We start from the raw sequence: 16,971 nt of genomic DNA on the forward strand, positions 1-16,971 counted from the left end.
GGCTGCATTTTCCTTTTTTCTGCAGATGCTGAAAAAGGCTGCCATTTCCTTCATGTCCTGAGCTGTGTTCGGCAGAGCTACAACCCCTCTCTGGCTGAAGTGGTGATGCACCGTGTCTTGGAACTTCTGGAGAGTAACAGTGATGTTGTCAGCACTATGGAAGGATATTATATGGCATTTTAAAGAGCAAAGATAAGATATATTTGTTCTAGTCCATTCAGGATAAAGGAGGGAAGAAGGAGAGGTTGAGTGACCCTGAAAAGCTGCTATTACCTGGTATGATCTAGATGGGGAAAGAAAAGAGCATTCTGATTCTCCAAATGCTGTTTTTGTCCAGCTCCAGAGAAGTTGTCCAAATACTTGTTTTAATATTCTTGCTGACTTCCTCGCTAATCCTAGTGAAAGTTGTATCAAACTGATTCTGGACATCCTAATACAGCAGGGGAGCTGGAAAAGAAGCTGGGCTCTTTCTCTGCAGTAAGATGGGACATGGCTGTCCTCAAATTTACATCCAGTGAGCCCTAAAGAAAAGTCACTGCTGAAGAGCGCTGTTTACAGCAGTGGTCACGTCAGGACTCGTTTTTTCTGGCTTACACACTGATCTTGTGATCTTTCTATATGGTAATAGCTGTGGGTCTTTCTTTTTACATATACTTTATAATAGCTAGAGAAAGGACATGCAAGCAAACAATCAAAAGATTTGGCTGTCCTTCCTGGCAGTGTTGGTGTACCCATGTCTGTAAATACGTATTATTCCTGAATGTGCACAGCTTTCCCACTGCTAAAGCCATCCTCGCCTTTCTCTGAAATGTAATATTCAGGAATGGGGTCCTGCATCCCTTCCCCATCCTGCAGCCTTACCCACTGCTTGTCAAGCACGTCTGGATTCCCCTGGCTACTTTGTGTGCTACTGATGCATGTTGTTGTCAGACCAGAATTCTCAAAATGAGCTACTGTTTTGCTGTTTATTTTTAAATTGCTTCCTACATCATAAATGGTAAACCATAAATCCGGATGCTTTGGAAAAGACAATCTGAAAGCTAGCAAGACCCACTGCAATCTCCATGCTCCCTGTTGCCTTTTGTCTTCTATTCCTTGTCGCCTTTGGGGAAAAATATTATCCATATCTGTCCTTGCAGAGGAACACAAGACATTGATGAAATAACATTGGCCTAAAGAAGGTTACCGTGCAAGACGTTTTATCTGGAATAATCAGAACTCTGTTATGTGCCGCATTTCAAAGCCCGTAACTGTTCAGTATTTATCCTTAGAGAGGGCTTGCTGCTGCAGGGGCTTGTCTGTTTAATTAATCTGTTTAATTAATGGTGTGGAGGTGAGACCTTTAACTTGAAAAGAGTAGAAAGGATTGAATGTATCCTTCCTCTTTCCTCTGCACCTTCCCTGTAACAGTTGAAATAGCAGACTCCCGGGAGGCAGATGTAGTGGTAAAGCCCTATAAGGATTGACATAGCAGGGAAAAATAAACCATATGCATGAGGAAAGCCAGTGAGTAGCCCCATGTGTGCCAGGTCTCTGGTTTGTTATTATATTATATGCCTCATTCCAAGCCCTGGCTGCAGCGAGATACAGGCTAAGAGAAAGGCACGACAAAATATTTGGCATTTGCATTCAAAGGCCTGTGTAAAACGCTGGCTTTAAAGAGCTGGTGTGTTTGTCCATAGTGGAAAACTATGTATGAATTATTCTTTTGCTGTAAATTCCCTACTTGCTGCAGGGGCTCAGTAGTTGGTTTCCCTGCGGGCTGCCCTACTCCTAGCGTTGCTGCTCTGTTTTGAGCTGCGTATCTTCTAGTCAGATCTTAATGTGGGCCTGAGCAGGTGCTGAAAGGATGTACCTGTGCTGAAGGAAATAAGAGAAAAGGATTAAGAAAGAATTGTAGAAGTCTCCCCGCCAACATCTCTGGAAAGTAGGGAAAGAAGTTCAGATTCTGAGTGAAGTGGTACTGAGGGGAACTGCAATTTGAATTTATGCCTACAAAAAGGTCTGGTTGGCTCCAGGGGAGATTTGCTTCTCAGATTCCTGCTCTCATGACGGATCAGTTTAAGTGATGCTTGAAAACAAAGACTGTCTATGGAAGAAGTAGTTTGGAATATCGATTCCTAAATTCATAGAATCATAGAATAGTTTGGATTGGAAGGGACCTTTAAAGGTCATCTAGTCCAACCCCCCTGCAATGAGCAGGGACATCTACTCGATCAGGTTGCTCAGAGCCCTGTCCAGCCTGACCTTGAATGTTTCTAGGGATGGGGCATCTACCACCTCTCTGGGCAACCTGTGCCAGTGTTTCACCACCCTCATCGTAAAAAATGTCTTCCTTGTATCTAGTCTGAATCTACCCTCTCTCACTTCAGGAGTTAACCATATGTTACTGCTTGATTATGGAGAAGTCACCTACTTGGCATGAATTTGAGGATATTTTAAGGAAAGTATGTGGTGTCTTGGACCATATGGAAGAGTATGGCATCTAATTTAACGACTGGGCCATTTTCTTGAAAAGTCCTATATTAGCAGAATCTGATTTTGCTGGGAAAGGGTTAAAAACACTGCTAGCTCAGTGGGAAAGGTGATCTCTCTTAGGTTAGAGGAGAGAAAGACTCTGGTTCTCTGTCAGCCAAGTGTGCGGGCTGGATGAGTTTTGGGAAGGAGCGCTGCGCAGCTGAATCTTGGAGGAAAAGGTAGTCTGGAGATCATATTGTTCTTTAGGGTGTCTTTAAAATAAATTCATACCAAAATAGGATTACAACTTTGTCCTTTGCAGCTTGGATAGTCGTACACGCAGCATCTAATGTGTTCTGTTGCCTCCAACTTTGATGCTGCGCTTCCTGTATTTTAGATGCGTTTCTGTGTGTAAAGTCTGCCTAAAGCCCCTGGCCAGCTATTTTCTATGCATTGGAAGTTGATGCAGACACAAAGCGTCTTCCCTCTCTGTTCTGCCCCTGTTGCAATTTAAAAGCACTGATAAACTGTGAAGTGTCAGATGAAGTGAGAAGAATTCATCTCAGGAAAGATAGATAAGTGACTCTGGAAAGAACCTGTTGTTGGAAGTTTTAAAGCTGGTCCTTGCTGGCAATGCTGGACTCTTGTGATTGAGGGTACCTTATGTTGGAGATTGCTCCCCAAGAACAGGAAAAACAGATTTCTCTCACTTTGGTTAACTCGGGGAAATATGAACGAACACAAGGGAGCCTACAGTTTTTAAAAGAGTGAAAGGTTAAAGTAAAACTAATGGAGGAGCCTAGATTTAAGTTACACAGTTTCTAATTCTGAATAACTGGATGGAGTAGTTGTGCCTTAATCTTGCATGCTTTATTTTTTCCATGGTAGCCACCCAACACAGACAAACACTTACTCTGGTTGAGTGCATTCCCTCGCCTGTACCTACAGGGAATACCATATGCATATGCCTGCACAGAAGTACCCCAACTAGCTGTGGGAGCACAGAGCTCACTGTAGGTTGATTTACCCATTTACTCAGTATCTCTACAGTATGCTTCTGTGACAGCAGTCTAGACATACCCATATTGGTATAAGTCACCTTTATGTAAGTCTAACTACACACACTAGGGCTTTTACTGCTAATAAACTGTCTCTCTGTTTAAAGATCATATCCTTAACCAAGAGAGTCATATCATGCACACTATTAAAATTCTTAGACTTAGACCACACCTACAAAATATTGTGCGGAACATTCAGTGAAAGCGCGCTTTCTTGTTTTGTTTAACTTAAACTCGTTAGGCAACACAATTATTACTGGTTTATTAAAGGACTTTGAAGGTGGCACTTTAATATAAAAGTGAGAATCACTGACAAGTGAGAATTCATGTTGTAGGACTGCTTCACGGCCAGTTCCAGTTTCCATAGAAACAGTTATGGCAGTAAAAGGCAGGTAAGTAAAATGGAGTCTTTAAAAGCAGTCAGCATTTTTATGTTACCTTAAAAAGGTGTGTTTCCATAGAAATGCAGTGCCTGAGAACAAAAATTACCGAAGAATCTTAATATTCTATTCCAGCAAAATGTAAGGTGATTGCTTTTCTGGTGAGGAAATGAAGGAACAACTCTACCTTCAGTGCCCGCTAGCTGCTTAGAAGAGAGAAGAGATGAGCTTGCTCCATGCCTCAGTTTCCCTCTTTTGTAAATTGGGGATAATACGGCTCCCTATGTAGGGCATAAGCCTCAATTTTTCTTAATGTTAGTCATTAAAAGCTTTTGAGATCTATTGGTGGGAACTGTTAGAAAAGAACTCTGTGGGAGTGGATGAATGGATAGATGCTGGAGTGGGACTTAGTTCTAGTCCACGCCCCACTTTTGCTAATAGTTTTGTCTTTCTCTGCCTCTCTTTCCATGCATATTGCTTTGCCTGTCTTGTCTTTTTGCTCTCCAGGTGCTATGAGGCAGTGATGGTCTCCCTGTTTTCATTTGTACCAAATATTTTTCCTGGAATCCTGTTCCCTCTTATGACTTCTTAAATGACTTCTTAAAAATAGAAATCCAGATAAATGAGTTCTGAGTGTTCTTGTTCTCAAATCTTTGGGTTGTAAATTTGTACCTGTGAGGGTATGTATTTTACAGAAGCTACCTGTGAGATGAAGCTTTTCTTTCAAAGTAATAAATGAAAAATTTAAAGATTGGCTACATGACTGAAAGCTGTTACTTTTGTGGATCTGTCCATACTTGCATATTCCAGTGATGAACACCATAAATAGAAGGAGTTGCTAATTCATTATTCAGAATAAGAATTCATCAATGAGCAGCCAGTGAGGCATGGAGCCACATGGAGAATTATGAGACAAAGTACTGAAAATCTGCTTGTCCAAGAAATGCGTTTTGGTTTACTTTGGGAGTAAGCTGATCCTGTGGGGAAAAGATGTGCCTGGCAAAGATTTGTATCTTTATACTTACCTCTAAAAGGGAAGGGAGCAAGTTCAGATCCCATGGGCAACCTGAATTTTGAAACTTCCTGTCAGTGCAGCGCTATGTTCTTTATTGCCGTCTTTCAGCACAGTCTCCAGCCCTCCTGCCCCAACCCTACAGGCTAGCGAGCAAACAAAAGTTCAGCCACAGAGATAAAAGGATGGTTATAATAATTGGTTACCAACCTCCAGGAGCTCCAGCATTACAGAAACATTTTTGTGGATGTTTGTTGGCAGCAGGGAAATGCTGAGTTGAGGATCTTGGGTTTCATTCCCAGCAATAGGCCCTGTCAGGCACAGAGACTTTCCCCCTAATTTCTTTCATCTATTTCTGCTCTCCACTCTCTCCCCTAACTGTCATTTCTCAGGCCCTTCATTTCATTTACAGTCTCCATGGTTCATATCTGTACCATGGATCCTAGTCAAACCTCCTTCCTCTCTACTTTTTCTTTCCTAGCTCAAATATCGTTGTCAGCATCTGGCAGTTGAACGTTTCAGTATAATCCCCTTGCCTAACTGACCTGGCACTGTTCACAGCCCGTTCCAATTCCAGCAGGCTGTGTTTCACTCCTTGTCTAGGCACCAGAAGAGGCAGATATCATCCACTTCACTCTTGAGCTTTCTTCCCCATGTAGCTTGCAGCAGGAAAGAGCTGCAATTTCAGGAAAACAACACTTTTTCCACTCCACCCTCCCAAAGACCCAGTCGCACCCTCAAACGTTCTCGTGGTGGTTTTCTTGCAGGTATCCAAGTACAAAATAAATATAATTAAAAAATAAAACACTTGTGCTTGCTCAGGTTTGGGCAAGACACAAGTCACGCCCCTGACAGAAGCTATCTGCCTCTCCCTGCCACTTTCACATCCTTGTGGATTTCATTGCAGACATGATCTGTAAAGTTGATGTGGACTTTCAGTTTGTGTGTCTAATAGTTAGTGTGTCATCTTTTAGCCTGTTTTTTCTGAGAAAGTGTGATTATACTGTGTGTCTGGGCATTTGTCAACTTCTGTCCCACCACCCCAAGTGACTTTGTAATCTGTTGGCTAGTTAAGAGGGGTAAAGGACCCTGAGCTGTTATGGTCTTGCACATTTTTAGAAAATGCATGCACTGATAGAAGAGGGAAGCCCAAATTAGTGCCTTCATTAAGGGGAAGGAAGAAACTCAGTCATACAACACTAGAGAAACCACACAAGACAGTCCCAGTGACCAGTTTTTGTAACTTCAGTAACCAGCTCTCACAAGAAGTACTTGTTCTGCAGTGCTCTTTTAAGAAATGACTGGACTGTTTTTCCTGAAGTTTGCTCGTAGAGATCACTCCAAAGCAGACGTTCGTGATGGGAAACTGTTAAAATCTGGTAAAGTTTATAGCATGTACATCAGGGTACAAAGCTGAGTAACTGGTTGTTAGGGATGCCACCAGCCCATTCCCACTGATATCTTTTAAATGTGCAATGGAGGCTATACTAATCTAGCCATAGTAAATTACAAGTTGAAACCAGTCCAGATTAACAAGATTGCCTGAGCAGAACATAACCAGGAATTTGCTAGTGAAAGAAATAACCTAAAGGAACGATTTTCAGAAAGTGTTGAACCACTGAACAGTGTGGTGCCAATTAACCTGGCACAACATGTCCTACAGCTCTTGTTTTAGCTTGCTTTTTGTTACTGATTGGAAGAATGAACGCTCCTTCCCTACCGGCTAGAACTAGAGCTCTCTGCCACCTTAGCCTGCAGTGAACAAGGAGACAGGAAATTTGTCCCACCTCTGCTGTGAACAAGGTAAGTAAGATAAATCGCAAATGTATGTCACTGCATAACAGCCAATGTGACTAAATGAAGCATGTGCCAAGTCTTGTTATTGACCTGGAAAGGTCATGGTTCCCCCCAGGAGTGGAGACCTCATCCAAATATTACAGTGATATTTGGAAGTAGGAGGGAGAAATCGGTTCCCTCAAATGTCTTCCCCAACAACAGTCGTGCAAGCCCTGCAGGCCTACCTGATTCTAAGATGTGCTTTTCTTGGACAGGTACAAAGGTGGTAGGGAAAGAAAAAGGTTGCTTGGAGTTCGGTTTTTCTCCTATTACCAAAATTTAAGTCATTCACATTGAGAGCCTAGGAGTTGTCCTTGTGTGCATATAAAACTCCTCTTTGCTGTAATGTCCACAAAAAAACCCCAGAGCTGTAACAAGCCAGCTGGTGTTCTGAAACTACTGCCTCTACTGATGACTAATACTCTCTCATTGTTATCTTCCCTCACCTTGCCTTTTTTTCCCAAATAAAATCTCTTGAACTTAATTCCTGGTTCAAAGTAGTTACAGTCTCTCTCTTTGTCCTTCTGTGAGTACAGTGATCCAGGACAAACATAACAGGAGCAAACTGATACAGAGAGGAGTTTTTGTTGGAACTTTGAACGTAGGAATGGATGAGAAATACAGAGAAGGCTGAGGGAGGAGAATTTAGCACAAAGTTGTTTGAAATTCATCCCATTGAAAAAGGCTAAAGAAATAATTGCCTAATGATGCTTTAGACATCTGTTTCAGAACAGGCAGCAGGTGTTGCATCTAATGAAAGAAAGGACTTGTAGTATTTTATTTTCTGCAATTGGAAAGCAGGGGAGGAAATGGGGGCAGGAAAAAAATGGAGTAAGAGAACATTTATCATAAACAGCTGGACAAATTTATATAGAACACAGTAATATTTATATGGTCTTCCTCTGCCTTCCTTATACTATCCTTTAACAGTTCCTCTGTTCTGTAGAGTATTTTGTCCTTTCTAAAAGACCAATGCCTTGGATGCTCAAAGTTAGATGCTAAAGTAAAAGCTGGCCACCAAAATGCCTTTGAGGATCAAAATGTTCAGGACAATGTAATCGTCACTTACCCAGATGCTGTCACTAACTGATGGAAAGGCTCCTGAAGGAGAAGGTGCCCTTCTGTCATGGGTGGTCTCTGTGTGCCTCAGTCACCAGACCAGCAGCTGAGAGAGACTCCTGTTAGTGAAATTGTCTTTAGGGTTGCACCCCTGGTGCTGCATGGCCATATCTTAACACATGCCTGGATCCAAATAAATGCCTGGAATTATGTAGGTGGTGTGTCCACTCCTCCAGGCTGAAAAGCACACCTACACCAGGCCCTGCTGGAGAGACTATATCTCCACTTTCCACGAGACATTTTCTGTTTTGGGATGATCTCATTCCTTTTTCCAAGCAATAAACATCCTACAGGGCATTTGGTTTTCCAAGCATCTCCACTACTGCCCTGCAAAGTCTAACCTGGGAATGACTGGGAAAAAAAATACTATTTGTGTCTACACATGGGATGATGTTGCTGCTGAGGAGGTCCAAAAGTGCTCCTCCTAAAGAAGTGTCTCTGCTGGGAAAACCACTTTGCTTTTTGCATGAAGGTAAACTTGGGGGAGGGAGGGGGATCAATGCACTCCACTCCCGAGTGGCAGATTTCTCCTTACAGTATCAAGCTTGTGCTTTTGTCATCTATGGTCTAACTGCAGTTCCATAACTAACTTTTCATAAGGTTTTATTGATACATTTTCGTAATTTACAGTCCATCAGTCAAATGTTTGCTGGTTTGGATATTGGCAGATAAACTCTTTTTACTTTCTCTAGGGGATGTGCGGTCAAATAAAATTACTGTTTGGTTTCAGAAGGGGTTGAATGAGTAAAAATAGTGAACAAGGAAATTTACATTTTAAAAGGACATGGTGGAAATTTTAAATGTGTTAGTACAGAGGACTTGGTGTCTAGGTATATACTTAAAGGTAACATAGGAAGAAAATGCAAAGAAAGACTACAACTTCCTAGATTGACTTTATTTGTAAAAAGCCTGCATTTTCAATAATGGATTGCCAAGGTTTTTGCAGAGGATGAGGCAGAATGTGCTATGTGCTATGTGGAGAACAGCGAGAGCGACTGGTCAGGGATAACATCCAGGAAGAAACCTGGGGAATCCCAATCCAAACCTGTGATCAGTTTGATAAACTTCAGCTGTCTCAAACATAAGCCTGACATGTATATAATACATAAAGAAAACTGGTTTGGGCTTGCTTTATTTTTTTTAACCATGCCAACAGATCTCTACAAAGCTTTCGTAACAATGGAAAAGTACAAGGGGTACGTGGATGAAACACAGTCTGCAATTTGCTGCTACTACCCTAAACAGAGCATGCAGTGCACACACTGCTATTGGAAATCCTTCATCCACAACGGGGGTAAGAGAGGACTGAAAAATAACGTTAGTCATGAAAAGGTTAAATTGTAAGATAGCTGCTTCAAGAAAAGCATAATCTATAATTTAAGTCAAGCGAGTGAAGCAGCTCTTTCATAATGCAAGTAAAAGCTGTTATGCCGTTGGGAAAGCATGTATGCTGCTAGCAGGGGGAATGATTATTTTGGTTTTTCCATTATACTAGATTGCACACAGGGGCTGATAAAGCAGCACTCTCTGCTGAGGAGGCTGGGCGGGAAAGGGGCATGCTACTGTGCTGGGGGGGGCTGCTCTGCCACGACTGCAGCTGGTTTGTTCAGCTCCTGTCTACCATATTAGCTGGGCCTATTTATCTCCAGAGTGAATTTCATTTGAAGAGCAGTAATCTCCCAAGAAGATGAAATGCAATTGGCTCTTAAAAAATAGGAAAAAAAGATTGCATCTTGCTTTGTGTTTCAGAGTTTGAGATTTGAATGCCAGACAGGCTCTACTATTCTTGTTGCTCCTATCAAAAGATGTGTATGTTGAAACCCTGAAGTGGAAGGACTGCATGGAAAGCAGCCCTTCTAAGAAGCTGAGGTTTTGTAAGTACAGAAGCTGAGATGGGAGTGTAACAAAGGCTCTGTGTTGTGCTGTTGCACATCAGAGCCAAAAAAACCCTAAGGGGCACATCTCTAATACTATGTCTAGCAGATTATGCATGCAACCCTAGTGGCCAGTAATGAGTTGTGTGGCTAATCTGTCATGCTCGGCACTGAAACTCCCCCCTTCCCCCAAGGGGCTGAGCTCACCGGGCACTTTGCCTCCCCCCAGGGCGCTGAGCACTGTTAGAGCCTCTTCTAGCTAGTGGGACAGGAAAGCACTGTGTTCGACCTCGCTGCCCAGCCCTGACAAACAGAAAAGCAAAAGAAAGAAAGAAAAGTCATCTTTAACAGCAACTCGAGCCACTGCAGACAGGGTTCTTAGGCCATAGTATAGTTAATATTCAGGGAGGTTTACTTATCTACAGTGATACGCCATGAGTTAATAAGAGGCATCAGAAATGGCCCTAATGGAGCACAGAAATGTCTGTCCCTTGTTTTATTTTCTCACTGATTTCACGATCCAAGTGTTTTCAATTTACAACTCAAATGCTTATTTACAAAAAATTTGCCAGCATGACAAAGTCCTCTTGAAATATGAAAACTCAAGTCATGCTCCAGCTCTGAGACCGTCACACACACATTCTGTCACGCATCAGCTTTTGCTGTAATTGGAGCAGAGTCTAGGTTGCCGGGTGTAGCTGTATGAGATCTGTGAGGCTAATGTGATTACCTCTTTGGTCAAAAAAAAAAGAAAAAAAATTCTTTGCCCAAATACTCACCTAGCAAATGAGTAGAAAAAAGCTTTTAAAACAGCTGGTTTATCCCAGTCTTCAGAAGTCTGAATTTCCCAGGGTGCTCCTCAGGTGGATTTTATTAGAAGCATGAGTCTGTAAAGGTGAATTATTAAATCAGCTGTTAATATTTATATTAATATAGGTATTAAAACTCTTAATAATAGCAGTGATATTCCCATGTAATGATAGGACCTCAGTAATGGAGACTTTAAGAAAAAAATATAAATACTAGGAAATTTAGGATTAAAATCCCTAGAGCTAGTTATTTTCCTACAAATTTGCAGTGCCTCGGCCTGTATGTTCATGGTCCTAGTCAGGTACAGGCTCTTCTGCACGTGGGGTCGGTCATCCAACAAGCCTGCTGTGCTCTTTGCCGCGTACGCAGTCTTTCTCTTGTTCAGTCCCAGCAGCCAGAGCCTGGCTCTCCAGCACAAGGCTGGGAAGCGCCGTCAGCTTCATTTTCCCAGCTGCTGCCTAAGAAAGGAGCAGATTTTCCCAAGCCTGCAGCATAATAAGGGGTTTCAGTTATTTTCTGCCAGTCTTGCAATAGTCTGGGATCGGACTCCCACTAGACTGGGTGTTGTACATATTTTAAAAGAACAATCCATGCCCCTAGCAACATGCATTTTTCCTATGTAGACGGAGGGATGCAGCACACAAACAAGGAGAGCAGAAGGTGGCGGTGAACACAAAACTGGTAGATGACAGAGGAGGAGGGGAGCCAGATCTGTACAAGGGCTGGGCAGGCTTCACAGCTGGAGAAGGCTGTCTACAGCAGTGGAGAATCAAGTTGTCTTGAATAAGAGGAAAGGTGAATGGTGGACCAGATGCCGTGAAAGTACGGGGTAGACACCAAGGGAGCGCAAACCCCAAAGCACCTGTCTCAGGTTGGACCGAAAATAGCAGCTCCTTCCTTACAAGAGCAGATGAGAAGAATACTAGTAAAAAGATGCCAGTTAGTAAGAATGTCAGGAAGGATGGGGCAGAGTGTTTGGAGAATGATGTATTTTGTCTCTTTCCCTCACAATGACATGTTTTGAAAGCTGATTTAAAACAAACCCTGAGTGGTTTTAACAATAGGGGGGACCTTTTAATTTTTTTTTTTTGACAGGGTGATAGCGGAAAGGGATGGAATGTGTGAGATTATATATATATATATATATAATATATATGAGCGGCTTACAGGAAAGAGGCATCCAAGACCCAAAAGACTGGCCACGCCAGGCATATTTTTATCAATGGGTTATTTGAATATTTACATTTTCGAGGAAGAATTTTCTTTGTTTGCTCTGCACACCAGGGACTACTTGGCCAGTCTAAACAGTAAAGGTTTCTAATGTAAATAATTGTTCTGCTGCCTTGTGTCATGCATGAGGATTAGAGGTGGGAAGTCCCTCAAAGAAGAGGGAAGAGGGTGCTCTGAAGGAGAAAAGACAAGTCTGAAAAGCAACAACAGAGGTGGGCACATCAGCTTTTCCCCTGTCGCTTGCTCTCTTACCAAGAGCTGGTCTCACGTATGCCTGTGCACATCCTATGGTGGGATGCTTGGATTTTATGTCATTTCACTAGTTTTGGTAAACTGTGTGCAGTAGCTGAGGAAGGAGGAGAAGGCTGGCTCAGAGCATCTTTCCCTGGCATTGTGCAGCAGGTACCTGGTTCCCACCTGGCAGCAGTCAGTAGCTGTGTGCTGATGGTGCTGCTCCTGGTTTTCCTTTTTTTAAGCTGCTCGTGGAAACCAGCTATGGTTTGAAACCAACCACTTTCAAATGTCAGCCTTCAGGCTCAAACATCTAAGGCTTTGTGACTCTGGTATCTCTCCCATGATCATTGTCGCAGGGCTAATAACCCTTGTAAAAGTTCTGATTTGGAAACTGTGCCTATAGCGTGTATCATGAAATCACATTGAGATTGATCGTTCTCACTGTAAATATGGGGCTTTTTTTTCTAAGAGCTGGGACCTTTCTGTGCTCCTAGGCTTGCAGGTCTGGAGCTGTCAGCAGCACTCTGACAGTGCTGGAAAATCTGCATGGGCTGTTGTTGAAGAGGCTTCAGAGGACTGAGAGATCTCAGTGACTTCAGTTAATTTGGTGAATAGCTAATGAATGTCATGAAATGAGATGAGGGCTGGAAGATCACACGTAAGTTCCCATTTCTGATGTAACTTTCAAATAATCATATGCAAAGTAATGATGCATTATTGAAAAAGAAAAAAACCCAACCTGAACTTTCTAAGGCAAACTCTGCTTGAAGGGTGATGGGGGAAGATGATGCTCGTTTATCTATATATGTATATACAAAGAGCTGAACTGCCTTTATCGCTCCAAAAGCCCACGACAGAGAGTCTGTGCGACCTTCCTCCAGCTTTGATCCTTCTGCCGCCCTGCGGGCCAGGGCCGTGTGGACCTCCCCAAGCGCTGGCTAGCCTTGAGCTCCCAGCTGGAGCCTGGTGGGCTGCGGGTTCGGCCCCGCTCGCTCGCGGGTTTCCGGCGTGACCTTGGCCTGCCGCTCGGGGAGGGCATTTCGGACACTTTCTGCAGGGACGGAGGGCCCCGGAGGCATCCCGCCCTTCCTCCGCCCCGGGCGGTCCCTTCCCCCGCGGTCTCCTTGAGGCCGGGCCGGGGTCTCTCAGCAGCCCCGCACCGAGGCGGAGGGTGGGAGGGGTGGGGACAGCTCCGGGAGGGAGAGGGCATCCGTCCCGGCCTTCGCCACCGCCCCCCGGGCTGTGAGGGGGCACCCGGAGGGAGGCCGCGGGCGGGCGGCCGCCATCTCAGGGCAGGCCGCGCCCCCCGCCACACGGCGGCGGCGGCTGCCGGTCCCCTCCGTCCCGTCCCGTCCCGTCCCGCCGGCGCCCCCCGGGCCACCCGGGGGCGGGGCCAGCGGCCGGGCCCCGCCCCTGCCGCCGCACTGGCCGCGCAGCCTGAGGCAGGGGCAGGGCGCGCAGCCGGGCCGCCGCCGCCGCCGTGAGGGGGGATCCGCTGCCGCGGCACGGGGCGGAGCCGGCACCGGGGCATCCTCCCTCCCGCCCGCCCGCCGCGCCGGCCGGCATCGCCGCGGCGGGCTGCGCGGCGGAGGGTGCTGCCAGCGCCGGGAGGGAGCGGGCAGCCGCGCCGCGGGGAACGCGAAGATGCTCTCCTACAGCGTGCTGGACGCCAACGTGGTGGACGTGGAGAAGCGGAGGAACCCCTCGAAGCACTACGTGAGTGGCGGGGGGCCTGCCCGAGCCCCCGGTCCGCCGCCGGGCGGGCTGCCCGCCTGCGGGGGGCGGCGCACGTGTGCGGGCGGCGGGACGGGACGGGCTGGGGCCGGGGCCGGGGCCGGGGCCGGGCGCGGTGCGGTGCCCGGAGCGTGCCCGGCGGCCGGTAGGCGCTGCCTCGGGGAGCCGTCCCCCGCCTGACCTTGGCAAGGCACCCGTCCCCGGGCAACCCTGGCTGCCGGCGCGCCTGCCCCCTGCCCCTGCGGGGACGCAGGTGAGGCGCCCGCGGGGCTCCGGGGGCAGCGGGGCTCCGGGCGGCGTGCGGAAAGGTGGCTTGCTATGGAAGTGCAGCTCTTTTCCCTCACTCTTTTTCATCTCCTGCTTGGCTGTTGCCTTTCCTTTTTTTTTTTTTTTCTTTTTAATGTTACAATTCTGAAGTTTCCTTCCCTTCTTGTTCAGCCAGATCCAGCACAGGATGGGACAGGTCTCTCGGCTCCCCGGGTTGCCTCCATCCTGGCCACGGCACTACAGAGTGCCCAGTGGGGAGCAGAGCAAGCCTCTCCTGCGTAGAGTCAGTGATCCGGAGGTGCTGAATGCATCTTTACTCGTTTTCTCCCATAAGTTACATTAAGACCTTTTTCGAGGGGGGAGCTGGTTTGCATGGTTATCAAGGCAGACTCAGCGTTTGGGATCTCTTTTATCTCTCTTTCGCCTTCCTCTTTTCACACCTTACTGCCAATAGCACAGCATCAGAGGAGGATTTTTAACGACCTTCCCAGATTCCAGTATTATAGGGTGACATGTGGAAGTGTCTTTGCCTGCAGGAGTTTGCAGCATACAGTGGAGTAGCTTTTGCCCATCCACATAAGTAGAGAAAGGCATCTTTTCTTCCCTCTCTGGCTGTTTCTGAGTTTTAGTTGCACCAAATCCTTTAACTCTTTTCTCAAAATACAATCTGTATTTTAATACATAGAAGATTGGATTTTTTGTAGAGAAGGTGAATCATCCAGCTTTAGTAAGAATAAGCCTGAGGGGGGTATTGCATCTGGTGTGAAATCACTCTGAGTATACTGTGTTTCCTGGCATTGCACGTCTGCCAGATTTCTTCAGAGCTGGTCAGCATTTGAAAGGGTTGCCTGAAAGATAAGGCTGAAGATTGGACATAAAGCTTTGTATTAGTATTTCATATCGCTGAGCTTTTTCCTCTAAAGCTTAAACCATAACCCAGCTTAAGGCTAGAGGGCACTATGTTGCTGAGAGATGCTGGTTTGTAGATGTAAAGCTGAAGCTCTCATCTACCGTGGAATTAAGCATCTTGTGCCCAATTCATAGGAGTGGAAGTTTTAGGTCTCGTGTGCTCTCAAGTTGCCAGCTGGACCTGTGCATTCAGTCTATTACTCATTCACCGCTTTCAGGCGGGAAAGGCTGCTTTAGCTTTTGCAAGCTGCTGCTGTGAATTGTGGCAGACATCACTGCAGGCTGTTATCTCGCCTGAAAGGTGGTGGCAATTCAGCAGCAGAGAAGTACGTCTGCCAAGCACAAAGATGCAGAAAAGAACTGGTAACAATACCTTCTTGATCGTCAAGAGAAATTGATGTTAATTTCTTATTTGTTGGAAAATAACCAGAAAACAAGGATTTAAATCCTGTATTTACAGTTTTGAAAGAAAGTATTTCCTATGTTTTCCTGCAGAAGCACATCTTGATGATCATCATTATTGCATTCTAATAAGAGTAACCTAAACTGTTCAAGAAGCTCTCTCTAATGCTTCTAGTGGCAAATCTATTTCTTCCCCTTCACCCTTCTCTCTATACACCTTTTCTAGTACTGTCTTCTGCACAGCAGTTCCACATCCCTGTGTGTCCAGTTCTTGGCCAAAAAAATCACAAACTAAGTGGTGTGTTGGGTGGCTAGTGTTGTGTCTGCCTTTGGTCCCACTTACTCTCAATCTCTGGCTGGACAGTATTCAGCACAATAGGGTCTTGATTCACAAACAAGCATTGGAGTAATTCAGTTAAAAATAATAGTCATCTATGTCCTTGTGAATCTCTTTCTTTTAGATGAGTGAATTAGCCCACAGGTCCAAAAGTCTTGGACTCTTCTTTGTTTCCTAGATTGCAGTTTGCTGCAGATGGCATGTGCTGCAGCCTTTCATTTGGCTTTGGCTGGAATAACACTGAGGGTGAATCTGCACTGTCAAAGAATTTAATTCCCTGGGTCTGATCCATTGATCACTGTTAGTTTGGTTCTGTGCTCTTTTTTAATGTGAAACAACTATTTTCTTCTGAAATTAATATAAATGTGACTTGAGATTTAGTTCTCTCTATTGCCTGTGGATAGTTTGGAGAGTGCAAAGCTTGCTGCTCTCTGCCTTATGTGGCTCTGTAATATCAAAAAGCCTTTCTGCCTCCAGCATCTGTAAACACCTTCATGCCATGCCTTAAGGCCATGCGACACATACCTTGGCATCAGATTAATGATGTGTTTCTCTGGTGGATGGTGACATAGGTATTGCAGGCATTTTAACATGACTCCCTTTCCTTTTAATTGTGATTTTTCAGGGCCACGGTGGAGCCTGGAGAGATGAAGGGAAGTCTTAGGCATGGTGGGCATGTGGAGAGGGCTAAATGTGAGTAGCACATAAGCCCTTGCACTGCTTGATCTAGATGCCAGGAATCATTCCCTGGAGCAGATGTCTTTCATGATATGAGCATAGCTTTTGTGGCCTTGACTCAAGAAAGTAAAAGAAAGAACATGGCTTTGCATATCCTCTGCTATGGTCCCTGTGTGTGAAACGTCTGAGGAGATTAATACCTCACTGGAAGATTTGCAGGGCTCTGCACATGGGAAGAGATTAAAATCTTGGATCCAGTGCTATTTGATAGGAACCCAGCCATCTCTCTCCCCTCCTTGGAAATCGCTACTGGGGAAGGAATCTGTAATGCCTCCCTCTGCATCCCTGTCAGCAAGTGGGTAGCACAATGCCACCCGGTTGGCTGGGTGCCCTGGATGGCAGCATGTGAAAGGATAAACAAGAAGGCTGGATCGATAACCACATGCCTCTTGTATGGTATATCCCTAATATAAGCTACTGCTGCTCTTACAGCTTTTGACTTTCCAAATTAATTTCCTATTCTTTTTTCATACTGGTGGTCTTTTAAAGACTGATTTGCACTTGATAATACTTCAAAAATGTTAAATCTCCTTGCTTTCCCTTTTGCCTTTTCTTGTAACAAGAACAATATCAG

The 16,971-nt window shown here is 45.2% G+C and overlaps 2 protein-coding genes across 5 annotated transcripts in view; both read left to right on the forward strand.

The window, feature by feature from the left end:
• STN1 (STN1 subunit of CST complex) overlaps positions 1-4,636 on the forward strand; it is a 48,451-nt gene extending 43,815 nt beyond the window's left edge. For 2 of the 3 annotated variants that reach the window (XM_075504610.1, XM_075504611.1), the window contains one exon: positions 26-4,635. In XM_075504610.1, the coding sequence (XP_075360725.1) occupies positions 26-183 (158 nt within the window). In that variant the 3' untranslated portion in view covers positions 184-4,635. Of the gene's footprint in view, positions 1-25 lie in introns of all 3 variants that reach the window. The other variant, XM_075504612.1, reaches the window with a different exon arrangement.
• Positions 4,637-13,468: 8,832 nt separating this feature from the next.
• SH3PXD2A (SH3 and PX domains 2A) overlaps positions 13,469-16,971 on the forward strand; it is a 268,655-nt gene continuing 265,152 nt past the window's right edge. Inside the window, exon 1 of one of the 2 annotated variants that reach the window (XM_075504614.1) lies at positions 13,469-13,726. In XM_075504614.1, coding sequence (XP_075360729.1) covers positions 13,655-13,726 — 72 coding nt within the window. In that variant the 5' untranslated portion in view covers positions 13,469-13,654. The remainder of the gene's footprint in view (positions 13,727-16,971) is intronic. The other variant, XM_075504613.1, reaches the window with a different exon arrangement.

This window comes from Mycteria americana, chromosome 6 (assembly GCF_035582795.1).
Source record: "Mycteria americana isolate JAX WOST 10 ecotype Jacksonville Zoo and Gardens chromosome 6, USCA_MyAme_1.0, whole genome shotgun sequence".
In the NCBI taxonomy this organism is placed as follows: domain Eukaryota; kingdom Metazoa; phylum Chordata; class Aves; order Ciconiiformes; family Ciconiidae; genus Mycteria; species Mycteria americana.